This window comes from Lepidothrix coronata, unplaced genomic scaffold (assembly GCF_001604755.1).
Source record: "Lepidothrix coronata isolate B3197 unplaced genomic scaffold, Lepidothrix_coronata-1.0 Scaffold39, whole genome shotgun sequence".
NCBI classification, from domain to species: domain Eukaryota; kingdom Metazoa; phylum Chordata; class Aves; order Passeriformes; family Pipridae; genus Lepidothrix; species Lepidothrix coronata.
Genome location: NW_016690219.1, coordinates 4,093,502 through 4,121,491, shown reverse-complemented (window position 1 = coordinate 4,121,491; position 27,990 = coordinate 4,093,502). Strand labels below are relative to the sequence as shown.

The window sequence follows — 27,990 nt, the reverse complement described above, 5'->3', positions numbered from 1 at the left end:
TATCTAAATGACAAAGTGGTGGTTTTGGGGAGGGCTTTGTTTTGGTTGCTTGCTGGATGCAAACTGACTTAAAGCTTGGTAAGCAGAACTGTAGCTGTATTCCTTGGAGCTTAATCTGTCTCTCCGCAGACTTGACTTAGGTCAAAACCAGAAAGAGCATTTAAATTACCATGAAGTGATTTCCCCCAAGCTGCCTACAAAGCAGAAGTTACCCTGTTGCAGTATTTCAGTATTATCCTACTATCCATTCACTATTATCCTACTAACTCATTTGAACCAAAACCTCTGGTTTTATGGTAATGTAACTTAATGCCTTTTTTTTTTTTTTATTCCACACCCCAAAAGCTGTGTAGGTGTTTAATGCCACCCCATGTCTGAGCAATGTCTGGCCAGCATTAGTGTCCTGATGTCCATGGGATTTTCAGTACTTCTTTGTATTCCTTATTCGGGTTCAGCTGGAGATATGTCAATATTGCTTCCAGGAATAACATTGGGTCCTATGCCATCCACAAGTGAATCCCACTTATCGAAATCTTTCTTAAGACCTGTAAAACGGGGGAAGTAAAACCCCAGTGGTAATGAGTAAGTAATCAGCTTTTCATAAAACTACACTGAAAAATTAAACCAACTTGGCAAAGTAGGGGAGACATGATATTTTAAGAAACATAAAAATCTGGAGTATCATTTTTTCTATGAGAACAAAATGCCAGTGCCATTCCTTTGAGTTGCTAAGATTACAAAAGTAACTGACAAACCTCTAGAAACTGTCTGACTTTTTTTTTCCCCTGACACACTTATTTTGATCTTGCTTTAAACTGAATAAAAAGCTTCACAGGAATTAAATATGAGCTAACTTCATACTTTTCTGTAAACAGATACTTACTTAGATGTTTCTGCAGGAAGGCCAATGAAGCATGATTGCTGATATCAATAGCTTCATTTGGATCTATTTCTCCTTTTAATTTGAAAAATCTTGCAATAATTCCTCCGCTTACAAAGGTAAAGTCAGGAAAGCTCTGATGTACTGACCCCCTGCAAATACAGAAATGATCAACAGGTTTATAAGAATACATTAAATCACGCAATTAAAATATGCAAAGACTTCAGTCATGTGTTTTACACTGTTTTCTTTAGCAGAAGATAAAACACGTTAATCTCACAAGCATGCAAGATTAGCAGGAAATTCTGTACTAAGCACAGAAAGGAGGAAGGTTTGTACATGCTCAGTGTAGGTCACTACAGCTGCAATGGCAATAAAGCGTTGGCTTAGCAAAACATCAACATAAAGTTGTTTTCCTTGTCTGTGGTGCAGGATAGAACCATCCACTGCACTGCTTTCACTGGGTGAGTGCAGAACTGCCCCCAGAAGGCTATTTAAAGTCTTCAGATGATGCATGCAACACTTGTGACCCAGGGCAGGAATGCACACCTTGGAGTATCTCAAAACCTGGAGTTACTGGCTGCTTTGAGAGGTCTGTCCCCAGTATGGGAGATGTATGGCTCATTTAAGCATGCAGTAAAAACCTGGGCCATGAGGAAGGACAGAATCATAGAAGCATTTAGGCTGGAAAAGACCTTTAAGATTATCAAGTCCAACTGTTAAACCAGCACTGCCAATCCCACCAATACACCAGGTTCCTCAGTGCCACTTCTGCATGAGTTTTAAATACTTCCAGGGATGGTGACTCCTCCACTTCCCTGGGCAGCCTGTTCCAATGCCTGACAGCCCTTTCAGTGAAGAAAGTTTCCCCAATATCCAATCTAAACCACCCCTGGTACAACTTGAGGCCATTTCCTCTTGTCCTATCACTTTTTACTTGGGAGAAGAGACCAACCCCTACCTGGCTACACCCTCCTTTCAGGTAGATGTAGAGAGTGGTAGGGTTCCCCCTTGAGCCTCCTCTTTAGGCTGAGCCCCCCAGCTCCCTCAGCTGCTCCCCAAAGGACTTGTGCTCTAGTGACTGTCTTTCTGCAGTTACATATCACTGCACACCTCCAACAAGAAAGGAAAGATTCACCTTCAACCACAGAAATTATGTGTCCTGGACACTTACTTGATAGTGATCATTTTCTTGTTTGCGTCATTGGAGATGAGCTTCTTAATCTTTAAGATGTTATCAGCCCACTGGAATTTTTCAGAGTTGATAAAAAGCAGCGGTTGCTGGACACTGTTCTGGTAAATGTCATCACCTACAGGAAGCATCCACACATCGAGGGCAATGCCACACCTGCCAAAAACAACTGGATATTGGCACAGAAGCAGAAAGCTTTTAATGGAAGTTCTCAGCATGCTTTGAGTTGCAAGAGACATGGGAAAGAGCTCTCTCTGATACTGAACAGGTTAATGAATCATTTTGTTCCAAAATTATTTCTACTCTGGGGGAAGAGAATTAGTCTGTTCTTGCATTTGTTGGTCTCCACTGCCAGGACAGCAGGGTCCCACAGTATCCTGATATAATAAGATACAGCTATTATGTTCCACCACATCCCCACAATTGGAAGAAGCATGACTGGAGAAAGCAAGACATACCAAACAAATGTTTGCTTCAGTTGCTAATTAGTAGCTGGGGGATCCTAGAGAAGGTGCTCTGCTCCAGAGCTCTCCAGTGCCAAATGTCTCTTGCCTTGTTTTGCATACTCACCTGAATCTTATTTCTTTGCTGAGACTCTCAATAACTGTAGCACCACCAAAAGAGTGTCCCATCACAGCTATTCTGCTAGTATCAACAGAATCCTGTCAAAAAAATCCAGGTGCCGTAAGAGACTTTCTTTCCCAAACTTTTTTTTTTAAAGGGAATAATTTCTTAGGAAATAGATCCTATTGAAGTGAGAAGAGCATCATTTCAGCTCCATTGCTATCTATCCAGCTTGAGATGACCTGAGAATATGTTCATAGATCTACAGTGTGATCTTCAGAATACTTTACAGGAACCAGTTTAGAAATGGAAAAGGGAGACCAGAAGCATTATTAGGTGTTTAACAAAATGCAGTCGCCACCTTTCACTCACCTTTAGGCTGTTCCAGTCAAAGTCTGAATGTAGTACATTTGTTACTTCCTCTCCTGAACTGATTTTAAGAATGAGATTGAGAGCTTTGATACACTCCTGTGCTCTTTGCTGCACCTGGGGAGAAAGAGAGGTTGGGGTATCTGCACAATAGCCTTGAAACTGTCTTTACACTGGATAAACCCCAAATAAGAAACCCCAAATAAGAAGCCCATCTCATTTTTTATATATACACATTCTTGAAAACTGTAGCACAGCTGTTGCAAATAAAGGTTTTCATTGTCCCACATAAGAACAGTTTTTAACTTTGATGTCAGTAAAAGAGAAGCTTCAAGAAGAATCAAAAAACAGGAGTGTTCTTGGGAACCACAGTGTGTAGGCAGCCAGCAAGATGTCTGTGCACCATACAATTTCAAATACATCCCAATCTCCTGACTTCTCTACTTGTGAAATTTGTAGACAATGGCTTCTGCAGGTTGTTTGCAAGCTCAGACATTACACACTGAGACTCATAAGCAGGATGTTGTAGGCATACAGGAAATGACTCTTGGACTGCTGTCTGCTGTCTGTATGGTCCTGGGAGATAAAGAGCCCTGGCTGAGTTTTCACTAGCTGGAAAATCACTCCCGTATTTTAAAGGTCAAGTTATGCTTGGAGGAGCTCATCAGTATGGTCACATCACATCTAGCATGGATACTGCTTATAAGCAGGAAGTCTGCACTGTTTACATTGCTAAAAACCACCTTCAGTGTGTTGAAGACTATGAAGCAAACATCCCCCTCAGAGCAGCCATGATTCATCTTGCTATGGAACAGTAAATGAAAGCTAAAGCGAGCCTAAGGCCACAAAAACATATGAACTGAACTCTGTGTCACTTATAGGCTGGGCTGGGCAGTAAAAGTGTGAAGACACAAAGAAGAAACAGAAAGTTGAGTGGAACCAGAGGACAAACAGCTGACTCAGCTCAAGAGTGCAGCTTCACGAGAAAGCTTTGTTGAGGAAGTAGTTTATGCTCTGAAGAAAACTGTTGTTGGCTTTTCCATCTTCAGGAACACATGACTTGATCCATATTTATATATACCCTGAGTCATGGCAGAAGACTGTAGACATTGCCAAAGGGAAAGAGTCTGCTAGTCAGCCCTAAATACACCACTCCTGCCACACTTCCCAGAGCACAGACCCAGTCCAAGTACCTGCTTATGGCGCAAGCAACGCTCCTCCTCTCCAGTTTTCAGTTTCCTGTAGTAGATCCACTCCTTCTCCATGTTTGATGTAGATTCTTCCTGTGATTCAGAAACGGACCTTCTTTTACAATAATATGTTGCTGAAGCAGATTCATCTCTGTAATATCAGCAAAAGGTTATTTCTGGGTATGCATTCCATTTGGTCTGAGATGAAGTCAGCACAGGTTTTAGATTTCACTGATCTGGAGATCCAGTTATCAACCAGTGCTACTGCAATTGCAACTGAGTGTAGACAGACTTTCTAAATGATGCAATAACCCCACCAAAACTCTCAACTTCTTTATATTCTCCATATTCTATTTACTGTGAGACTTTTTACTCCAGGGCTTATCTAAGCAAAGTTCCTTTTGTTTAGGGAAGAGTTGAGCTATGGGAGCTATGCCCAGCTATGGGTAGGGCTGAAAGAGAGATGTCAGTTTTTCTTTTTTAAAAAGAATCAAAAATTCTTCTTTAGAATAAAAAACATTCTGTTCAATGTGAGAAAATTTCTTGCCATCAGAACTCCCAAAACATGCAGCATACACACCTGTGCTCGACAGCAGCCACTATAAAGCCCTGAGAAGCCATCTCTATGCAAATAGCAGAATAGATTGTCCTGCAATAAAAAACACACTCTGGTGAGTCATTAACTCTTTCAACTCCACTGCTTTTTAAATGCTGACTACACCATGTATGTGCTAGTCCCCACTTGATATTTCCTTCTGTTTGAATTTGCTACCCAGCAGAGCATGTTTGTGTATGCCAGGCACCAAAGCCTGTTCAAAAAACCTTGGTGCTGTTTTACTGTCAGAAGGGAAAATGCTACTGTAGCACATACAGCACTTTGCATCTTCAAAGAGCTGTCCAAAAATCAACTAGCTAGTCTTCACAGTGTGCTTATGGGTCAGTAAATACCTTCACACCTATCATACAAAGGGAAAACAAATGGAGCTCGAGCAACCTGGTCTAGTGGAAGGTGTCCCTATTTATGGCAGGGGGGTTGGAACAAGATGATCTTTAAGGTCCCTTCCAACCCAGGCCATTCTATGATTCTATGATCAAAAATACATCAACCTTGCTTTTATTAACTGCTGTTGTTTCAGTGGAGGCATATTGACACACAGCAGCCTACTACTGAAATCTGCTTCAGCTCCAGAAGGATCTCACCCCCCTACTGAAAAACTGTTCAGAACCATCCTTGGTAACTGTTGTCTCCATAGACAACAAAAGTAGTTTGTCAACAAACTGCAGCATTACCGAAAAGCTCCAAGTCCATGGGAAAAAATAAGAAGTGGATATTTTTCTCCTGGCTTAAAGGCAGCATTTGACTTTGCAGGACAGGTCACTGAACCTGGATAAAAACAGAAGTGTATGTCATTGTTACTGAAATGAGAGAAAGTGTTCGTTCCTGTGGGAGAGATCCCAAGAGTGTGGTGACCACTGATTTCAGTGCAGTCACCCAAAGATAAGGTACTAAGTCTCATCTTTAAAATACATAAGACAAATCTGGATCTCATTCTGAAAATACTTACTACTTGGCAGAAGATACTTTCCCTCTCTTCTTCCCAGTCACAGTCTGGCACAAGGTCTACATATCTCCTAAACGCTAACAGTCCGGCATCCAAGTCTTGTTGGTATTCAGACCTTAGGACCTCTCCAGCTTTTACATCTTTGCACATTTCCCTGTGGGATTTGAATCCCAACACACAGATGCAGCTTACCCAAGCTCTTCCTAAAGCAAGCTGCCCAGAAACTCCTATCCACAGCAGTCAGGGACTGCCTGAGAACTTGGTCACGTTCAACACTGAGCCTCCCTACAGAAACCCATCCCACAAAAACACTTGTTTGCTAAAATATATTTTTCAGTCCAGCAATACCAGCCTGTTCTTGGAGCAGCGAGGCAGCAGCCTGCAAACAGAGCTCATGCACTAGTCAAGGAATAAAACCAGAACCAGTCTTACCAACGTAGTAATGGAAAAGCCTTTCTCCTACAATCCGGTACATATTAAGGAAGTCAGAGAGTCCCTGATAGTATTCTCGATCTGGAATCCATCGTGCCTCCTCAGTATCTGTGGCATCACGTGCTGGGTAATACAGGCGCAAGAAGCTTCCCTGGGATCAGGAGGAAAGTAAAAAAAAAGCAATATTGGCATTTCTTTATATATGGCAGAGAAAAAGGAAGATAAAATCATCTATATAAAGGGCTTCAGATGCAAGAATGACAGCTCAAGAGATTTAAGAGAATCTCATGAGAAAATTATTATCATATACAGGCTTTGATGCCAATTCACTTTCTGTCCCTAAAATGAATTTAAAGTAGCATTGAGATACAGAACTTCACAGGTAGAGATACACATTACTTTCCCTAGGTTAGCCTATGGCTAATTCAAAATGCTCCATTTAACTAAGTTAATAATTTACAAACAGTCACTAGCGATTTGCTCCATTTCTGCATCTTGCTGGATCTTTCCTTCTGTCTTCCTCACTGGGAATGGTTCTATGATGCAGTTTTATAGGGCTGACTGTTAGAGGGGTGACTGAGGATGATCTGAGAGCTGAAGCATCTCTCCTAGGATGACGGGCCAGGAGAGCTGGGGACGTTCAGCCTGAAGAAGGCTCTGGGAAGACTTTAGATCACCTTCTAGTACCTAAAGGGGCTCTAAGAGTGCTGAAGAGGCACTCTGGACAAAGGCCTGGACTGACAGGACAAGTGGTAATGGCTCTAAACTAAGAGAGAGCAAGGTTAGATTGGATATTATGAAGAAATTCTTTACTGTAAGGGTGGTGAGGTCCTGGCACAGGTTTCCCAGAAAAGTTGTGGCTGCCTCATCCCAAGGCCAGGTTAGACAGGGCCCCGAGTAACATGGCCTAGTGGAAGGTGTCCCTGCCCATGGCATATGGTCTTTAAGGTCCCTCCCGATCCAAACCATTCAGTGATTCCATGATTTTATGACTTTGTCCCTTCACCCTTTCAGCTGGGAGCTGTCATTGCTTTCCTTGCATCAGTGAGTCTCATGGAGCTGTTACTGACCCAACTGAGTTTGCTAAACTGGGAGAGGGGGGGAAAGGACCCCCTTGGATGTATATTGTTCCACTAGGTTACCAAGACAGATTTTACTCTGAGACTAGTTTCTGGAAGTGTGGTCCAGCAGAGGAGGTGTTGTCAGGGGCATGGTCTTGTGGCTATAGTGTTCCTGGCTAAACTGAGCAGAGGCTGTCTGTGAAGCTCTTGGGCAGCTGCACAGCAAGGGAACACAATATATTGTTCTTCCTCCTCAACAAGATGCTTACAAGTCTCTAGTGGTCCATCTTTCTAAACACAACTTTGCTAACCTGTGCTTTATCTGCTTCTGTTCCTTACCACCAGTTTGAATCTTCTTTTATTGTCTGCACTCCAGGTCTCCCAGGAAAGCACCCAAGCTTTCCACACTCACGTGGACCCTCCATACCCCTTGTCAGTCCTTTTCCTTTGCAGACAGCAGCAATGTACCAATGGCACACCTCAAAGCAGAGTTCCAGGCAGATGAACTGTGTGTAATCTGCATTCTTACTTCCTGGTTTGCAAGGGAATTTGCGACACACTATTCAAATTCACTGTCTTGCTCCAACTGTGCTTTTGGTTTAGCGAGTTAAGATCAGGGCCAAAATAAACATGAGCTTTAGAATAAAGCCTGATTTCTTGAACACTAATGTATCAGTTTACCAAAAGCTTGTTTAATGAAGCTTGTTTCTATTTACTTATCAAAGTTAAACCAACCTTTGACACAAAGACCATTAAAGAAGAACCTCCCTCCATATCGGTAAAGATATTAACTTGATCTCAAAACAGTCCCAGTGAACTTCCCCAGTGATTAACTGCTTACCAGAAAGGGAAAGATGTTCATTATCTATGCTTGAGAGAACTGTAATTGTTCAGAACGCTTATCAAAACAAAAACACATGGGCTGATTGCAAAGAGAAACTAATTGCTGCTTTGTGCTAATACAGAGTAAGCTCAGTAAAGGAAAACATGAAAAACCACTGCAAACTGATCACAAGCTCCACTATGGCTAGTCTGAGGAGTAAAACCACAGTGTTACTGCAGGCGTATTGTTTAAGAAGCAAGAGGATTTGATACAGAAACCCACAAGTGAAGTCATTTGTCTACCTGTGTGCTTACTGTACCCATCTTCTTATCCTGGCTTCTCACTGTGCTAACCTCTTACAGAACTGACATCCTGTTCTTCTCAAGAGAGATAAAATCTCAAGAAGACATCTCACACTTTACCCTGCAGCTGAAACACTGCACACCCTCATCTCCCAGCCCTGCACACCTGCATCTCCCAACACTGCCAAATCCTGTTGGGACCTTTGTGATGAGAACAGCTACAGTCACAGAGACTGCATGTGGAGTCTCCTCAGGAGCCCAGTGCAAGAGGGAGTGGTGGGGTGGGTGGGACATAGTTTCTCTGCAGTATCTTGAGTAGGAGAGTCAGAAAGAAGAGGATATTAGGAGGAAGGAGGAATTGGCCATGGGGAAGGCCTGCAGGTTACATCCATCTAGCAAATGCCAAGTATACATCCTACATCAGGATGGAGAAGGTAGAAAGCTCAGCTATGAATGTCAGTATGGAGCACACAGACAAGACCTTCTGTGTGACTCCTCTGTAAAACTACAGCAAGTTGTTTCACTGACACTGTGGCTTAAATCCAAAAGAGAAAGAATCAAAAGCTTTACCTCAACTGCATTTTCTGTCATCAGGTCCGTACATCCAACCGAGTGTGGCCCCTTTCCTTCAGGAATTCTGTAAAATCTCTCAGTGCTGTTGGTCCACATTTCCATTGGTGCCTTCACTGGCAAACCTGGAGAAAAGCGCAAAGCAAATCAGGAGAGGGCCATGGCCTCTGTGACCAGATCACCCACCCTGAAACAAATCCAGTGCGCTGAAAATCCAGGAGTAAGAAATTCAAGATTGAGCCAATACATAAATCTGCTTTATGAGAATCAGAGAAATCCCGAATCACCAACCTGACCTGTTCTACTGGGGAATTTCCTTGGAGTATCCTGAATCCTAAGGATCAGACAGCACCGTGCACTTACAGAAAGGTGGGATGAAATCTTTGGCTGAGGAGGCCGCGGTGGCACTCGGGAGGTCTGCGGTGCTACGAACCGCACAGAGGGAGGATTTTGCGGCTCCCCAAGGAAAATCGGCCTATTCATCAGGAGCAGCGGGATGTCACGGAGAAATACAACGCCGCTGCCATTTTTCCAGGAGGAATGACGAAGCCCAGGTTCGATCCCTGGAGAGACAAGGGCGGGCTGCCCGTGACGGAGCGGGTGTCGGGGCGGTGCGGCCGTACCTGGGGTGACCCCTCCGAGCCGGGCGGGCCCCGGGGATGCGCCGAGCGCGGGGGGAAGCAGCCGCATCCCGGGCTGGGCAGCAAGGAAGCCGCTCCGGCCGCGGGGGTGGGCTCTATCCGCTGCCTTCTCCTTCGAGAAGGAGACACGGGACCATCCCCAACCCACCGCCCCACCGGGCTCGGCCGCCCCGGGGCGGGACTCCCGGGGAAGGACTCCCGGGGCGGGACTCACTCCCCGGCCGCTGTCAGCGGCTCCTCCCCGGAAGAACCGCGGTGTAGGCGGCCGCTCCTCCCCGGAAAGGCCCCTCGCAGCCGGCGGCGCGGCGGAGCCTGAATCCCGTATCTCGTCAAGATGGTGCGGAAACTGAAGTACCACGAGCAGAAGCTGCTGCGGCGGCTGGACCTGGTGAACTGGGAGGCGTCGGGCGGTAACTTGGCGGAGGTGCGGGCGCTGCGGCGGTACCGGCTGGGCCGGCGGGAGGACTACGTGCAGTACAAGGCGCTGGCCCGCTCCGTGCGCGCCCTGGCCCGGCGGCTCCGCGACCTGGGCCCGGACAGCGCCGCGTTCCGCGCCCGCTGCGCCGCCGCGCTGCTGGAGAAGCTGCACGGGCTGGGTCTGGTGAGCAGCCGGCAGTCGCTGGCCGTCTGCGAGAGCCTCTCGGCCGCCGCCTTCTGCCGCCGGCGCCTGCCCTGCCTGCTGGTGAAGCTGCGGATGGCGCAGAACCTGCGCCACGCCGTCACCTTCGTGGAGCAGGGGCACGTCCGCGTGGGGCCCGAGGTGGTCACAGACCCCGCGCTGCTCGTCCCCCGCGCCGTCGAGGATTTCATCACCTGGGTGGACGCCTCGCGCCTGCGGCAGAAGGTGCTCGACTACAACCAGGAGCGCGACGACTTCGACCTGGCTGCGTAGGGCTGCTCGGCGGGACATACACACGCTAGTGATGCCACCACTGGATATTCACCCACCCCTTCCAGACGCACCTGGAAAGGGAGCCAGAAGGAAACTGCGCTTCTAGTGTGGTATTGCCCTCCTCCTGGCTCCCCTTTGCAGCTAATGGCTCCATTCATCCATGCGGAAAAAATTCCCTTCCACATCCACCACTTCAAGAATGCGTCCAGTGGCCCAGCTCCGTTGTTGTCCCTGGTGTGTCCAGTGCCATCATCCCTGGAGTGCCCAGCTCCATTGTCATCCAAGTGTCCCAGCTCCATCATCATCCCTGGCATGCCCAGCTCTGTGGTCATCACAGCAACTCAACTCCGTCGTCCCAGCGTGCCCATCTCCATCCTTCTTACAGCCCAGCTCCATTGTCCTTACATCCCATAAAGCAAAAGTGCTTGGAAAAGTCTCTGCCTGATCGCAGGAGAGGATGTGGTTAGGTTTAAGTGCTTGGGAGCTAATACTAGCTGCTGGAAGGGATTTTAAGCCTGGCCAAGTGGCTGATTTAAGACATGAGTTTGGCAGCTCAGCTGCTGTTTTTTGAGAAGTTGCCCTGTCGGTTCTTCCTTCAGCTGTTGGATGCACAGGAGCCAGAGTTGCTGCTTCTGGAAGGGTTTCCTCTTGATACCAAGCAACATATATATAGGGAAAATGTGGGGATTGTTGGGGGTCAGCAGTAAACAAGGAGGCCAAATACTGCATTTCTGGAACTGTTAAAGCTTTAGCCAAATATGGAATAAAAAAAAAAAAGCCAACTTTATGTTCATGTGAAGATGTAAAGGGAAGTTTAATGTGCTGAGTTCAGTGTCTTTGCTGTGTGGGTCTCCAGCTGACAATTAGGCATCATTTACAGAGCAGGATCTAACTGGGGAGGCATTGGAGCAAAAGCTGACCTAACCATAACTGCAAATCTGGGGGGAACTGTTGCATGTAGTACATTAGCCAGACAAAAACTGGTACTCAAGGGGAACCTTAGGCTTTCTGAGACTGTTGGGAACTTTGTTTCCCTTTCATTAAAAAAACAGAAAAACAAAAATAAAGTTTTTTTGTAAGTTGGTGGAGAAATGTGTGGACTATTTTATGATATAGTTTCTCTGAGAGTTTGTCCTGATTTTTAATTGTTCCACAAAGGCCCATTTGTCATTTTGTAGAACTTTTTTTTTTAATTTGAGGTCTTTTATGTAACTTACATAACCTTTTCTTTTTTTGATAGCTGTAAGGCTATTACTGAATTCTAATGTGTTTTTTGTTAGCAGTGCTTTCTTTCCATTACCCAGGGCTATGAAAGGATTTGGCAGTAGGTTTAGGAGTGGAGCTGTGACTGCCCATTCCAAGTCCAAAGGGCTGGAGTTCAGCTGCCACTGAAGCTCTGGGTCTGTATGCTTTAATGTGGCTTTTCTAAACAGAAAGATGTTCAGGTGAGGGGTTTTTTTGAGGTTTTAGAGAAACTGTCATATTATGGCTGTTTTTTAAAAGGCAAACTAAATGTTAAAATTTCTACACATCTCATAAGCCAGCTGTATTAAGCAGAACATTAATTTATAAAGCAATAACAGATATTAAGAAAAGGACACCAATTGCACCTTGCTTATGGTAAGAAATACAAGTTGAAAACACATTTTGCACCTGAAGTCTGACTTTTTAAACACCTTCCCAGCTTTCCTCTAGAACAACGTCATTATTTTTTGGGAAATTTGGAAGGTGCCCAATTCAGGTACAGGTAAAAATGGTGCTTTTGCTCTTCTTTACTCTTTTGGGGGAACTTGAATAACAACACAGTGACTGTGCGGAGTGTTTTACTACTCATATGATAAACTGCTGCTCTGCCCAGTGTGTCCAGCCTTTGAAAGAACAGCAGAAAAGGAAATATCAAACCTCCAGCCTGTCAGCCTCCATAGTTTACATCATCAGCCCATTCTTTTTGTATTAAACCAACTTTTCAGCCTTCATCTGTGCACCTCCAGCATCTGCAGCAGAAGAGAAATGACCCAGCCCCTTATAGGCTGTTAAGTTAAGCATTGGGAATTGATTTCCCTATAAATACTTTGGGATAACAGCATCCATCAGCCCTGCTCTCCTCCTGTGGTACTGGAAATTAAATTCTTATGCTCTCTAAGAAATCAGGCTGTGGGTTTATATGTCTGTATGTGTTCTAAGTCTGGAGTGTCACAGCTGTGCTGGCTGTACAGTAGCTGAGGCCTGAAATGAGCGTCCTGCTCCTCAATTTTTAACAGCTGGAGTCCTCACATGCCTCAGATGAGAGCTGGGTCCACTTCAATCATGATAAACAGGTAAAATGGAAGTTCCAGCAGCATGTCCTCGTTCCTGATGGTGAATTCAGCCAGGGAGATGATGGCTTCCTCGTGTCTCATGGTGGTTTTGCCTTCAGTTTGTGGGTTTGAGTTTGTTTGCCAGAGCTGATGTGCTGTGGCTGCTGCAGGGCGGTTCCCGCAGCGGTTCCGGAGCTGGGGATTGAAAGGGCACAGGAAGCAGCTCCGACAGCCTTTCCCAACACTTGGATAAACACAGAGGCTTTTTTTAAATTCCAAGGTTGGATCCAATGTCAGTATAGATCAGCACGAGCTTCCATGGGTCTGTGTGAACTAGCACGAGGAGATGATCCAGCATGGAGCTTTTTTGGGCCAAATCCTGCAAATTCCCCTCTAGTGCTCCAGGGATTTCCAGTGGGAGAGCTTATGCATGTGAGAGCAGCAGGATGGGGTCCTGGGTGTCACTGTGCTACTTCCCAGCACTTTCTGAAGTGGGTTTGCTGTTCCTGAGGGGGCCCGACATCTCCATGAATCTTGTGGGAAGTTGCTTGTGCAGGAGGACAGAGGATGGTGGTGCTGGTGTTGGAGCAGGCTCTCCATGTGCCTGACAAAACCTGATCATTGTCACCTTGACAAGTGTCTGTCCCAGCAGCTGGGGGCTGCAGAGGTGTCAGCTTCTCCAGCAAGGGAGGAAAGGGCTTCAGGGGGCTCTGGGAAGGGTGAAAGCCATTGGCAAATGGCGAGCAGTTCCCAAGCAGGAGCGCTCACTTGGGTAGTGGCCAGCTGGAAGGGAGGTTTTACCAGGGCCTGCAGTTTTAGATTTGGGTTTTGGCTTTTTTTTTCCTTTTTATTTTTTCTCCTTTGTTGTTTTTTTTTTCTCCTGACCTTGTCTTTTCCTTTATTTGAAGGCTGCCAAAGCGGGGGAGCTGAGCCTGAGGAATGTGAGGGAGCTGAAGGAAAGAGCCCTTCACACTGGTGCCTTTTGTGTTGCAGAGTGTAAAAGGCTGAGGCTGTCACTGAAATGCTAATGTGCGTTTTTTTCACTGATCTGAGCCACTTATTTTCCCAGTAAACAAGCATGCTGCATGTTTTAAAGGCTGCTTCCATGCAACATCTTGATGTGGCTTAGTGCTGACCTCAGTAATTCAGTGACAGCACATCACCATGAGTACAGAGGCTAGGGAAGGTTGGTACATCCCCCTTCTCAAGATCAGAAATGGAGACTGAGAGAACCAAAGGTGGAGCTGGGCAATTCCCAAGATTTCACGTCAGGGTCCTGCATCCTGAGTTAGGCCACGGCCTTACAGCCTCATCTAAGGGCATTTTCCCATGCTCATCTCAGTAGCACTCCCCAGTATGATATTCCACAGTGGTTGAAAGTGTCACTGTCCCCTTCTTGAGCTCTGATTAATCTGTTTTAAGGACATCCCCTGCCTGATTTGGCACTGCAGATTGAACCAACGAGCGATTTCTCATCACCAGGGCATGGGATCACCTTAGTCTCTACCCCAGATACCAAAACATTTCAACACTCACAGGGTCTGGGGGAAAAAGCACATGTAAGCATTATGACAGCATTTACCTGAGAGCCCCAGCTCTTGTCCTTGCTTTCTAATACCCCATTTTAAGGACTGAAAAAACTTGTTACCCTTTGCTTGCTGGTTTGGGCCTGCAGCAGGACTTGGGTGGTGAGAAACCTGTCTGCTGTGTGGTTGGGGCATGGGGATGTCAGGTGGAACTAGCAGGAAGCAGCTCTGCAGTCAGCAGGAGGAGGCACTTGGGTTCAGTCTTTCCATAAACTGTGGAGTTTCTGGATCCAATAGTTAAATCCAAGTGTATGTCCCACAGCAGGAGCATCCCCTATCACTTCTCTGCAAGCACTGGAGAACAGCCCCTTCCTGCATCATATTAGCTGATTTTGAAGAGATAGAATGTTTCACTCCCAGCAGGCAGAGAAAGGGGAGGCCACCCACTAATAACATCGGAGATGGGATTGGTGTGTCCCCTGTTTCCTGAGCTGCCTCTTAGAGGGTCTTATTTGTAAGTCACAACAGCTTCTTAGCTGCTCTAACCATGTTAGTGGGTTGGTAAGTGCAAGCCCAGGCAGCACCACCACCCCTGCTCCCTCCCTGGAGGAGCCACCACCTGCTGCTCCTGGAGAGGCTTGGATGGTTGTGTCACAGGGTAAAGTACAGGCAGGCTGTCCTGACGTCTGCCAGTCCACCACCTCACCACTGAGTTCATCAAGCTTAAAACACATCAGGAAACCCACGTCTTAAAATCGCCATCCCTCTCCCCACCAGCTCCAACAGCAGTTGGGGTGCAGGGTCCCTTGCAGGTATCGGGATGCTGGGTGTGTGGGAGGCGAATGCTGTGCTGGCAGAGCACCCAAAACCTCCAGCTGTGTCCCTCTCAACCTCCCAGAAATATTTAGGCGGGCAAGGACGCTGGAGGTCACCCAGTCCAAGCCCCTGCTCAAAGCAGGACACGCCTCGGGTCTGCACATCTCAGACCCTCGCTGTGAATTAACTTTACCCTTCCATCTAGTCTGAGTTTCCTCTGCTGCAGCCCAGCACTGCTGCTTCCCATCGCCAGGCTGGGCACGGCCGTGTCAGGAGGTGGGTTACTTTTCCCCACCGGAAAATTCGCCCTACACTCAACGGCGAAGGGGGACGTCCACCGGAGTGAATCCCACCCCTCCGCAGGGACGCACAGGGATTTGGGGCCAGATACGGGGCTGGAAGGGAGGAACTGGAGAAACGCGATCCCTCGAGGACTGGGAACAGGCTTCCTGCATGAGCCGGCTGAACCCGTGGAGCGGGGAGCGCTGATAACATGTGTGAAGGGCTGCGCAGCAACCACCCAGCTCTTTAAAATCCCCTTCACGTCACCGTCGCTCCTCCCCGTGCTCTCCCCAGACCCTTTTTTTTGCCCTCGAGCAGGGCCTGGTGCTTCCCATACCTGGTGTGCGGTGTCCCGGTCGCCCTGTGCTCCCGTCCCGCCGTCCAGAGGAGCAGGACGGCCACCCAGAGCCCTGCGGAGCCGGGGGAGCGGCGGCTGCTCCCACAGGAGGACGTCTGTCCCGCAGGCAGAGCCACTGCCGGGCTCTGCCCGAAGGGGAGGGACCAAACTTTGCCTTAGTTTTCAGCTGAGACAATCTTCCCGGGAGAAATCTCCCCTGGGCCTGGAAAATAAGTTTCTGGCACGGGGCCATCCCAAGCAAAGACTGCGCGTCCCGGCGGATCCCGCGGCCGCCGAGGTGCCGGGCTGTGCCTCCGTGTGGCAGGGACGGGATCATATGTATGGATTCTGGATGTCCCGGCGGTGCTGCCGAGCGTGGCTGAGTGGGGCTGCGTCAAGCACCAGGAACCCCAAGAGAAAATTCCCCCGGATGGGTTGCAACATCCCGCGGAGGAGCTGTGGCTGGACGAGGAGGGGGGACCAGCTGCGGGGGAGCGCTTTGCCTCAAGGTCGCTCCGTAAAAAGCCGAATCTTTTCCCCTCTGGCCTTAGGAAAAGGGGGTAATCACACTCTAGGGAAGCATATCCTGCTTCTGAGTACAACTTCTGGAGAGGTTTAAAGCAGATTGAGCACAGGTCCCTACTGGCAGGGCAGATCTGCACTGACCCCCCCTTTGCACAGCCCTGGCATTTGCCCCCTCTGTAACACTGAATTCAGGGAATTAACCCTAAAACCAGCACCAATAATAACAGATTATTTTATGAGAGATGAGCAGCTATTAAACGGCCATATGAGCTTCAAAGGAAGCAGCAGGGGAGGAGGGGAGGTAAAATTTGGCTTGGCCTAAATTACTTATGAAGCTGTCCCATGGACTGTCCCCTTGGAGAGCTGGTGAGCTCTTGGAGTGGGATCAGTGGCTTGTCTTCCTCTCCCTTTCTCTCTGAAGCTGGAAAAGAATAAGCAAGTTGTATGAAAAGGTCCAAGAGTTTGTTTTCTTCCCTGTATTTTGGTCCAGCCCTCATTTCAGTGATGGGCTGGATGCATTAAAATGTGACATTTTCAGGATAGATTTAATGTTGTTGAAATCTTGAAGGACAGCTCAGAACATCTCTGCTTAATCTAAAGGAACAGGTTCTTCAAGACTAGTGAGAGGCAATGAGGAGGAGGCAGTGCACAAGTGGTTGAAGTAACCACTAGTTACTTCAAGTAACAAGGCATGTCAAAGCCAATACATCTGTGGCCCACTAGGAGCTCCAGAATTTATTTTATTTTTTAATATGCTCAGATATTCCCAGACATGCAGGAGTCAAGCTCAGTAGAACACAAGTATGAGTCTTTTCTTTGGATCTTGTCTGCACAGTCCAACCACCTAAGACTGAAGCAGGCTGTGAATCCCTCTGACCTTTGTACTTCATCTTTTTCTTACAAAAAATCAGAGTGGAGATGATTCTATGTCCTTCCAGCCTGGACTTGGGAAGTGATTGATATGTTTATGGGAGCTGAGAGCAGATAAATGGCCTAATCCATCTCTGGCTCAGGATGTAGCCTTTAGGATTACAAACCTTCCCTCACAATCAGCCTTTGCAAGCTCTGATGTTGGTCCTTTCCAACATGTTGAACACGAAAATCACACTCTTTTCAAAGCTGTGAAAATTTCTCCATGAAGTAAATGCAATGCAGAAGCTGGAGCAAATCCTAAAATGCTTCTGGTTTATCAGGGTGACAGGACTAATTAACTTAAGCTCAGCTATTGATATGGAAATATAAAAGTTTTCTCCCCATTGATTTGACCAGAGAGAATATTGCAGTTTCCATTCTCAGGATGATGAAGTAGCTAGTGATCCTTGCAATCTGCTTAGATGTCAGCAAAGCAGCCCGGAAATACCCCCTAGCACAGGTATAATTATTGAAATCCAAAGCCTTGCAGGGGCTGGAGATCTGCTTGATGGGGGTCTATTGAATGGGACTGGTAATGAGAATTTTAAGCTATGGGCTCAGTTATTTTCTAGAATCATAGAATGGTCTGGAAGGGACCACACCCCCTGCCATGGGCAGGGACACCTTCCACTAGACCAGGTTACTCGAAGCCCCATCCTACTTGGCCTTGGACACTTCCAGGGATGGGGCAGCCACAGCTTCTCTGGGCAACCTGTGCCAGGGCTTCACCACTTTCACAGCCAAGAATTTCTTCCTAACATCTAATCTAAATTTCTCCTCCTTTAGTTTAAGTCCATTCCCCCTTGCCCTATCACTATCTGCCCATCACTTTTTCTGTAAGTTTCATTCTTCTTATTATTATCCCTTATTATTTTTTGCGCCAAAGAACATCAGAGGAGATACTTGCACAGTCATTTCTGTTGTTGCAATAAAATGCTACCAGTAACAGATCTGCAGCATTGGCAAGGGAGGAGCCAGTTTCCATGGTTAGTGAGCACAACAGACCCATGGCAAATGTTCACTGTGAGCTGGATTTTAGCAGCAACTCCCTTCAGAAAGGCTTTAGGTACAAGTCCTTTATATAAGTCCTTTATATAAAGGGTTGCACTTGGCTCCAGATTTCCATGACTACAGACCAAATGTCACTATCAGTCTGTGATCACCGGTTTGAAGATAAATTATAATTACTTTTCCTCTTTCATTCCTTTTCCCTTATTTTTGTTAAATCCTGGTTTCTCACAGTTCCTGTCTCATTTTTAATCCAGGTGCTGCTTGATCTATTAAAACAGCCCTGAGAGGAGCTGATACATCAGTGAACATCCACCAAACACCTGTTGCTCTGTTACCAGGCGCCTTTCTGAAGGGTGCAGCATGACAGAGCTCCACGAAGCCGTGGCTTTGGGGGACTACGACCTGGTGGAAAAGATTTTGAAGGCAGGACGCTGCGACCCAAACCACAAGGACGTCGACTGGCACGACAGGACCCCACTGCACTGGGCTGCTGCCAAAGGTGAGGGCACCCCTGGCTCTGTTACCTCTGCTAACCAGCGTCATAAAAGGTGATGCTGGTTGTAATTATACATATGCTGGAAATAATCACAGCTTGTATTTGGTAGCTTTGTCCTAAATAAAAAAAAAAAAAAAAAAAAAGATAAAAATACCAATTTAAGTGGGAACTTTGCCTACAAAATAATTCATGGGATTGCCATCAAAGTGATTTTTAACTTTTTTTTCTTCCATCACATGAGAATTTGCAATTTACATGGTAGGTACATGGCTCTTGTCCCCCACTTGACTTTTCTAACAGGTGACTCCATACAGTGCAAAGAAGTTATTTCTCATGTACACCTGTGTGAGTGAGCAGAAAGTAAAACCCACTGTATTTGTACCAGATATTTATCAAACCCAATAGAACAAAATAACTGTGTTTTACATTGCTTTCCTTTTTTCTCACCTGCTTGAGTAAACAAGGCAGGACCAGAGGTGTTTGCAGCTCCCATTTGGTCTTTCTCCTTCAGAAGTGTCTGTTAAAATCAAATATCCCTTTACATCTCAAAAAAGAGATGATGCAACAATACATAATGTATAATTGTACTCTGTGTAAAATGGGAAGCTGAACCTCTGTTCCTCTATGCTGCACTGTTTGTTACACGTTGGGATCTCATGTCATGGCATCTGTCTTTACTCAGAAATTAAGTTTATAATTTGCTGTTTGAAACTTGAGACCATGTTTTTCTTTTGCCCTGATGGATTATTATGCATTTAGGCATCAGCAAAGGGAACTGAGCTACTTAAGAAAATGAGAGACTAACATTGCCTAGAGGCCATTGGGAATGATCTAGCTCAGTCAAGGCAGTGTGAGGTGGGCTAGAAATAACTTTTTTTGCTTCTTTAAGCAATTCCCCAGGTTAGAAAAATGAGAAGGTGAATGAAAACAAGTATTTTCTCTACCTCCTGTCCAACAAACCTTTGTTTTAGTAAAGCTGTTCACAGGTTTTCCCATTCTTTATGTTTAAATCTTATACTGCAATGAACTAAAAAGCAAAATGTAACAAAGAAATAGTCAATTGGTCAATGACTAATTGCTGTTCAGAAATTAGAAAGCTTTTTGATCTAATAGTTGTTTTTTTTGTAAAGTTCTTCTGGAAGCAGTCTAGTTTGGGAAAAAACAACCAGCTTTTTCTATTGAGTATCATTTATATGATAATACAAATGGTCGGGTCGTGGGTAAAAATCCATGGCTGAGGGAATTATGATCAACTGTGTGTGACTGTCTCCTGCATCCTGACGGTACAAATTCTGATGCAGTTGCATTTTCTCTCCTTGTTTTGCTGCCCACCTCAAGGGCGGTCGGATCTGGTCAAGCTCCTCGTGGATCACGGCGCCCGGCATTGCCTGCGGAGCGACGTGGGCTGGACTCCGGCTCACTTTGCCGCCGAGTCGGGGAGGCTGAGGGTGCTCCGCACCCTCCATTCCCTGCACGCCGCCATGGATGCAGCCGACCTCTTTGGCGACACTCCCAAGAGGCTTGCGGAAATCTACGGTCACCAGGACTGCTCCAAGTTCTTGGAGAAGTGAGTAGTGACGGCAGGTCCCACTGCGGCAGTGGATGGGGCTCCAGCAATGAAAATTAAACAAACTGTCCTATAAGGGAACAGAACAAACACAGGGTGTTACTTATCTGTCCACCTAAAGCCTGTTATAGCCGTCAAGCACGAGCAGTAGGAGATAAGCAAACACCGGTCTGTCACAGGCAAGTCATTTAGAAGAAATTCTTTTGTTCCACTGCCTCCTGTGGTTTGCCTTGGTATGTTTTCAAAAGTGTTACCGCTGGTGACATCATTGTTTTTGTAAGGGTGTTACAGAGAGCTTGTTAAGCAACAGAAACGAGAGCAACAGCTGGCAAAGATTAACCCCTTAGAGAGTGGTGAATACTGAAGACACAGGTTGAATTGTTTAAGAGCAGCCCTTCAGCAGTTATATATGTATATATATGTATATCATCTGGCTTTTCTTATAGTAAAGAAAAGAATCGTTGTATTTTTTACATAATTATTGAAAATTAGACCATTTGATCTGTTAATAGGATGGCCATATATTACTCCCAAATTTTGGGATACTCCTTACTGCTTTAACTGTTTACAGTTAGCACTGTGGCACCACTTGCCATGAGAAATATGCTTTTAGAGGATTCCCAATTACCATTCCTGTTTTTCAGCCACTGGTTTGGCTTGCAGATATTTTCATCCTTGCAAAGCTGTTTCCCTGGATTAAGATGCTGTACTCCAGAGGTTTGAGCTGTGTCCCATACCTGCATCTCTCTCAAGCAGTGGGACAGATCGCCAGAGGCCAACCAGCTTGTTCAGTGCAAACCACAGTCCCACACACTACTTGGTGTTTAAATACATTGCCCGTGAAACCTGCACATGCCAAAGCCTGGAATGCTGAGAGCTCCCTAAATCTTTTTCTCCCCTGGGTTTTTCTGTTAATTTACAGTCCCACCATAGTCCTTTACTGGCATCTCTTTCACCACTGCCACAGTTTCAAGACTACTTTGGCACCATGTATATAATGGACTTTTTTTTGTAGACAAATATCTAACTCAAAGTCTCCAGCTTGCCAGTGCAGCACAAGAGTTGCCAAGTTAAAAATCAGGCATGGTGACTGGGCAAATGTCTGACGAGGCCAGTGCCTACCAAGTGCCACTTTTCTTTAGTCCACATAAACCTTTCTGTAGGTGCTGCTGTCCTTTAGCTGTACTTCTACAGCTTCTTGTTTCCTCTGTTAGGGCTCCATGCCCACCTTTTATCTTCACACAGCATCAGTGTTCTGCCATAGGAAAAGACACCCAAACTGTGCAAAATCCCCTTGTACAAAGCCCAAAAAACTTTCTAGGGCAGCCACAGGTTCCAGTTTCTAAGCTCTGGCTATTATGAAAGCTGCTGGAACCTTTGCATTTTACCTGCCCATCCAACACAGAATCATAGAATGCTTGAGAGAGACCTTAAAGCTCATCTCATTCCAACCCTCTGCCATGGGCATGGGCACCTTTCACTAGACCAGGTTGCTTGAAGGCACATCCAGCCTGGCCTTGAACCTGCCAGGGACACCTTAGAGCTAAAGCCGTGCTATATTTGGAGCTGACATGTGCAAACCCTCACTATTCACCACCTTCCTTCAACACAGAAGTATCAGCTCTTCTTAGCCTCAGACATTCAGTTTAAAGACATTTAAACAATGAGCAGCTGTTACCTAAGCTTTGCTAAGTAGGGTCTTAACTGTCTAGACCCTGGCTTTGTAGTAAAGCTCGAGTTTGCCAGACCTTTGAGAATGGGGAACTGTGTTCCAGTGGAGTTTCTCTTTATACTGTTCTCAGTTCTTGGCATGCTTAGTTTCTATACCAGCACAGGTAAATGTTGTCTAACCTAGAGAGTGAAAGTCTGCAGGCTTCTCTCCCTTGATGAATCATTTATAGCAATTACTTAACCTATTCAATGCTGTCCTTTTTGCATTAACCACACCAGTAATTCCTGTCCAATCTGTAGCATTTGCTGGGCACTTGGTTGTGCACGAGGGCCATGGCAGTGAGGTGACAGCAAGGGTAGGGGAATTGCCTGGATGATCCCAACAGGCGATGCCCGCGGCAGGCAGAGGCTCCTGGGAGAATGACTGACAAGTTGATTGACAGGATGATTGACATCCTGGTCTGAGACACCTTAGCAACAGCCTAGGGCAACTCAGGTAGCTGATGAAGGGTTTTCTGAGGTGAATGACTGATTTAAGCTGGAAAACGTGCCTTTCAGAGCCATATGCTGGCCTGACTCACCCCACAGCGGCATGGCTCATCTATGAGCATGGCTGGGAGAACTTACCTGGGAAGATGCTTTGAATGCCCATGCCTAGGACATTTTATAAGGCACACAAAGCCTGTGCAGTCACCTCACAACCATAACACAGCCTGTGGGCAGCCAAGAGTTTATCACTGTTACTCAGGAACACTTTTTTTAAGCCCAACCACTGTAAATTACAACTGCAATGGCTTCACCTCCTCATACCACCAACCTTGGAGCTGGAATGGCTGGCATTTATAGTATAATTTTGATTACCTTCTGCTCCTTTAGATGTGCAGAAGGTCCCAGAGGTGGTTAGGCAGTGTCAGCAGCTGGGCAGTACCAACGTGTGCTGCAGACACAGAATTAAGTGTGTGCCTGCACATAATGCTGCACAGCACAGAGCAGGTCTGCACTCCACTCATGGTGTCTGTGGTATATAAATATGAGGAATATTTTGTCAGTTTGGGGTATTTGCTTGTCATGCAAAAAGAGAGAAAAGGCAGGTTTTCCATTTTTAAATTTGAGGGTCTGTGCCAAATGCAGGCTGATGAGCATATCTAAACAGGGCTATGAGTATCCAAATCCTTCCTAAATCCTAATTCAGCCCCATCTAGCACTACCATGACCCTTGAACGCTGTGTGTCTGTACCCAGGTGTTGCCAGCTACATGAACTACCTGCCTGCCCGGGTTGGGCCACTGCTCTGTGCTGAGGACTCTTTGCATCCACATGGAAATATTACATGTATCAACATGGAAATATTATTAACATGCAAATATTGGGAATATTTTGCTACCAAGTATCCGTACGACTCACTGAGGTTTGCATGGACATGCAAAGGTTAGGAAACAGCCTTCAAAACAGCTACTTCTGAATAACAAACACATATTTTGCATCAGATTTGTTTTGCATGAAAAGGGCTTTACCCTGGTTGCTGTGAGAGCTGCCAAGGATGGTGCTGAGCTGGCACAGACACCCACAGCCTGTGCCTGCTGCCAGCCTCTCTGCAAAGTGCCAAGTGTTGAACCTGCACCAAAGGCTCCTTCTATCTGAGCCTAAAGCATATGTTTATACTCACGTGTGTATAGGTACATACATTTAGAAGTCTACAGAAAGATGTTTCTTGCCCTTGGTAGCAGATAGTTAACAGGAGAAAATAGGATAGTTCAGTTCAAAGGGGCCTGCCACAATCATTTGGTCCTATGGCCTGACCACTTCAGTGCTTACCAAAAGTTAAATCATGTTATTAGGGGCATTTTCCGAATGCCTCTTAAACACCAGCAGGCTTGGGGCCTCAACTATCTCTCTCAAACACAGACTCTGTGGAGACCTTAGATCACCTTTCAGTACCTGAAGAGAGCCTACAAGAGAGCTGGAGAGGGACTTTTGACAAGGGCGTGGAGTGAGAGGACAAGGGGGAATGGCCTAGGTAAGTAGGGTTGGATTAGATACTTGGAAGAAATTCTTCACTGTGAGGGTGGTAAAGGACCTGGCACAGGTTGCCCAGAGAAGCTGTTCTCTGAAAGTGTTCAAGACCAGGTTGGATGGGGCTTGGAGCAACCTGATCTACTGGAAGGTGTCCCTGCCCATGGCAGGGGGTTGGAACGAGATGATCTTTAAGGTCCCTTCCAACCCAAACCATTCTGTCATTCTCTGACGTAGTAAGCTTATGTGATGAAGCTCATCAGTGTGAAGGCACTGGCTTTGCTTCCTGCTCTCAGTTGAGATAGCATTGCACTGATGTGACAGAGCTGTTCTTTCACAGAAAAAAGTATTTTTTTCCTGATACTTGATGATGTGTTTCTGATAGAGCTGCATAAATCCTGAGTGCCTACAAAATCAGAGCTCTGCAGTAGGAGGAAAGGGTTTGCCTTCTCTTGGACAAGACTTACACTTGGAGTTTCCATGTCCAGATCCTGACAGTGGTGGCATCCAGGGGGGTCTCTGTGAGGAGAGGTTGGGGCTGCACCATGCTGGGCACAACACAGGGTTTTCTCAAGTGTTACTGACAGCAGGTGTTCAACCAGACTGAGGCACAATCCTGGAGATGGACCCTGGAGATGGTGCCTTGTGAACAACCTGGAGATGTGACTGTGCTGTGCTCACTCTTGTTTTCTCTCGCAGGGCAGAGGTGGAGAGCAGAAACTACCGCACGACAGCTGCAATGAAAGGAATCCCATTAGACCAGAGAGATGAAGACTGGGAACAAAAGAAAGAGGAGCTTGGGAGAAACCCACCATGTTTTTGGAAGAACTGCACAACCTCTACTCCAAAGAAAAACGGGGGAAAAAAGGGGAAGCAGTAGTTTGTCCTGTCTGTTTGGTGCCTCTGAGCATGTGAAATGCAGAGCAAAGGCACTGGCAGATCTCAGGTGAATCTGCAGGGTGATATACACGTGAATGGGGGAAGCAAATGCCCACAAGGATGTGTCCTTGAGATATACTGCAAACAACGTCCTTAACAGGGAAGAGTTAGAAGGGCTTCTGTCTTTCTGTGTGTCTCTATGTATCAGATTTCAAATATCAAAAAACTGCAGAATATGTTTAAATATACCAATACTCTAAATCACTGGAATGTTTAAAGTTATTGAGATGACCAGCAGTTACTCACATTGTGAGGGAGGGAAATGGTTTTGGTCCTACCTGAATCACAAAAGCATCTGGGATTGTGGTTCTGCTTGCTCTGCTGATATCCATGGTCTTTTCTTGTTTGCTTCTGGTCCTGCATCAACCAGGAGGCACTACAAGGTGCCTGTGACCTCTGGTGTTGCCTCTCTCTTTTCTCAGTCGTGGGGTGTAGTTGCTTCTTCTGGCTGAAGTTGAGATATTGATTTTGAGCTTTCACTGGACACATGGGTCCAACAGCCTGAATCTCCCATTCCTATCCTAGCAAAAGGGAAAATGTGCTCCTCCTTACTGCTTTCAGAGATCTGTGACTTCCAAGATGGAACACTTCCTTATTTTCAGCAGTACTCCCAACTATTTTTATATCTCTGCCTTTAGGAATGCCGTGAAACTGGTCCTGAGCTGTGCCTTTGATCATCAACACTTCCCACGGCAAAAGCATTTTTAACTGTTTCACTTCTCAATCACAGAAACATGGAATGTGACCCAAAGCAGTTTTCCATACCCTGCCAGCACTGGGCAGCCCCTCCCACTGACCTGTGACATCTCTTCTGGGTCAGCTTCCCCGGGCTGGGCACATCAGTGCATCTCTCCATGTGGGCTGTGCACTGTGGCTGTGCTGGTGGCTAACGTGTCCCCTCCAGGTGCAGCTGAGTGGGGCTGGTGCACAGGGCAGTGCTGCTGTGCTGGGTGTCATGTTCTCAGGGCTTTCATGGAGATGGCAGAAGGTATCTGCAGTGTGGTTTGCTGTGGTTTGCCTTGTTTTGTGTGGTGCTGACATTGGCAAGACGCTGGTTTTGCCTGCTGCGTGTTGTGGTATGTGAGGTTGTGAGGGATGATGTTGCCTGGGATGTAGGGAATCAGATGGGTCTTCCAGGGTCTTCTGAAATCAGTTGGGACTGTCCTGTTAAATGATGAAGTGCACAAGCAACATGAGGGAGAGAAGGGAGGTGTGTTGGTGCCAGTCCTTTCAAGACCTTTCAGTGGGGAGATGTGTCCAGATGAGATTTTTAAGATCCACCTCAGGACTTGAGCTGGTGAGAGAAATGACCAGTTCAGGTTCTGCTCAGTTCATGCTGGAACTATTTCATGTTTAGAGGACCTGCTGTGGAGGTTGGACTTTGGGCAGCTGCCATCCCCCCACCCAGCTGCTCCGTCACTCTCACCCATACACAGGGCAGGCATGGAAGAGCTCATGGGTCAAGATAAAGGCAGGGGAAAACTCACTCATTTGTTATTTTGTCATGACAAAACAGACTCGAATTGGGGAAAATGAACTGAATTTATTTCCTATTAAAAACAGAGTAGAATGATGAGGAACAAACACAAAACTAGAAACCGAAGTCTCCAATCCCCCTGTTCATCCCAGACTCAACTCAACTCCACTCTGTCATTTCCAGCTTCTCCACCTCCTCTCCGTCAGCAGCACAGGGGGAAGGAGAATGGGGGTTGCAGTCAGTTCATAATGTGTTGTCTTCTCCACTCCTTCCTTCTCATGGTCTTCCCCTGATCCAGCACAAATCCTATTTCATGGTTATTTTACTGGGCAGTGTCCATTTGGAAAAGTCAATCTCACCTACAAGTAAAAGCAGAGCAGGAGAGCAGTCACACAGAGCAGGGCAATCGTGTTCTGGCAGGAAGTGGGGCAGAGAGGACCCTCAGGGCTGGTGTGGGCAGTGGGCTCTGCACTCATCTGTGCCCCCCACGGCCATTCCTGCATCACTGTTTGTGTGTCAGTGACCACCCGTGGAGAGTGACAGGGATCAATGTGTTCACACATCAGTTATCAGCCACTGCCAGACAGTGATACAGCTCATCATGTTACACTAGAACAGCAGAAAGTAACGTAAACTAAAACAGACATAAACCTGTTGTTATTTTGGTTGTTTCAACCAGCAAATACCAAAGTGTTTGAGGAAAGTTTGCAGTATTGTTATTGCCCTTCTGTAACCAGCCCATGTACCAGGTCTAAATAAATTTTTTATGGGCAATAATTTAACTCAATAAATTACCTGGATGAAATTATAATTGAAAATATTTTATTTAAGCCACACTATTTTAGTTCATAGGATTTGAATGATATCTTCTTAATCTCAGTGATAAAGACTGAACATCTGTATCATCTACATTGCCTGGAGAGTTGCATGAGAGGTTAAATGACTCCCTTTCTAGAATGAAATATCGACATTTTGCAAGTGCTACAGCAGTTTTTTACAGTTCCTACCTCATGCAAGCCTTGAACTTCACACAGGCCAGAATCCTTAGCAATGTCTTTTCCAGTTTGGGATTGCCAAAAATCAGAATGATTGAATGAGCACCCGGAAAAGCGTATTGAAATACTAAAATGAGAAACGTCACAGGACTTCCCTTCCTCGTGGCATAAACCAGTGTCAAGATCAAAGATGCAAAGTTGATGCTGTACATTACTAAAAAGGAGAGAATGGATTTCATGGCTTTGATGTGGGCATCCATGCTGAGGTCCTTCATGGAGTTTGTCTGCATGTTGTGTTTGTGTTTCCAGAGGGAAAAGAGAAGGAGAAGAGCAGAAAAGGTGACTGCCATGAATGAAACAGCATATCCAAAGCCAGCAATAAAAAAAGAAGGGAAAAAATGTTTATCCATTTTGATATTTGCTTTCCAAAAATTACCTCGTCCAGTGGAATTGCGGTTGTTACAGTGCGGTTTATTAGCGATATCATAGACAATGATGCCAATAACCAGGGAGAAAAGCACTGACCCCAACAAGAGGCAGGGCACAATCCTGTCAATTTTGACTTTCAGGTAGATGAAGAAGCTGTTCCTGAAATTAGCAATTTTTATACAATAAAAGACACAAAGACAGGCTGAAAACCACAGACTGA

General features: G+C 46.1%; 4 protein-coding genes across 13 annotated transcripts in view; 2 read left to right on the top strand and 2 right to left on the bottom strand.

Moving 5' to 3' along the window:
- Positions 1-49: 49 nt before the first annotated feature.
- PLA2G7 (phospholipase A2 group VII) lies at positions 50-16,088 on the bottom strand. 6 transcript variants are annotated; one of them, XM_017813049.1, is made up of 11 exons: positions 15,737-16,088; positions 8,946-9,070; positions 6,190-6,340; positions 5,486-5,579; positions 4,776-4,844; positions 4,199-4,346; positions 3,009-3,122; positions 2,643-2,734; positions 2,055-2,228; positions 884-1,032; positions 50-545 (listed from the first exon to the last, which is right to left on the bottom strand). In XM_017813049.1, the coding sequence occupies exons 1-11, from the start codon at positions 16,071-16,073 to the stop codon at positions 442-444; spliced, it is 1,557 nt and encodes a 518-aa protein (XP_017668538.1). In that variant the 5' UTR covers positions 16,074-16,088; the 3' UTR covers positions 50-441. The 6 variants fall into 6 exon arrangements, with proteins under 6 accessions (XP_017668538.1, XP_017668543.1, XP_017668537.1 ...); XM_017813054.1 differs by lacking the exon at positions 15,737-16,088 and adding an exon at positions 9,942-9,966; XM_017813048.1 differs by lacking the exon at positions 15,737-16,088 and adding an exon at positions 9,242-9,769.
- IMP3 (IMP3, U3 small nucleolar ribonucleoprotein) lies at positions 9,801-11,563 on the top strand. Its single transcript, XM_017813060.1, has one exon. The coding sequence runs from the start codon at positions 9,921-9,923 to the stop codon at positions 10,476-10,478; it is 558 nt and encodes a 185-aa protein (XP_017668549.1). The 5' UTR covers positions 9,801-9,920; the 3' UTR covers positions 10,479-11,563.
- Positions 16,089-16,158: 70 nt separating the features above from the next.
- Positions 16,159-25,073, top strand: ANKRD66 (ankyrin repeat domain 66). Of its 5 annotated transcripts, none has more exons than XM_017813059.1 (4): positions 16,159-16,245; positions 18,523-18,683; positions 20,019-20,247; positions 24,630-25,073. In XM_017813059.1, exons 2-4 carry the CDS (start codon positions 18,545-18,547, stop codon positions 24,808-24,810), a joined length of 549 nt encoding a protein of 182 aa, XP_017668548.1. In that variant the 5' UTR covers positions 16,159-16,245; positions 18,523-18,544; the 3' UTR covers positions 24,811-25,073. The 5 variants fall into 5 exon arrangements, with proteins under 5 accessions (XP_017668548.1, XP_017668547.1, XP_017668544.1 ...); XM_017813058.1 differs by having other exon boundaries at positions 16,192-16,245; positions 18,439-18,683; XM_017813055.1 differs by lacking the exon at positions 16,159-16,245 and adding an exon at positions 17,846-18,239.
- A 1,659-nt stretch (positions 25,074-26,732) lies between these two features.
- The window catches only part of LOC108496352 (taste receptor type 2 member 10-like), a 13,140-nt gene continuing 11,882 nt past the window's right edge, over positions 26,733-27,990 (bottom strand). Inside the window, exon 2 of the mRNA XM_017812988.1 lies at positions 26,733-27,986. Coding sequence (XP_017668477.1) covers positions 27,350-27,986 — 637 coding nt within the window. The 3' untranslated portion in view covers positions 26,733-27,349. The remainder of the gene's footprint in view (positions 27,987-27,990) is intronic.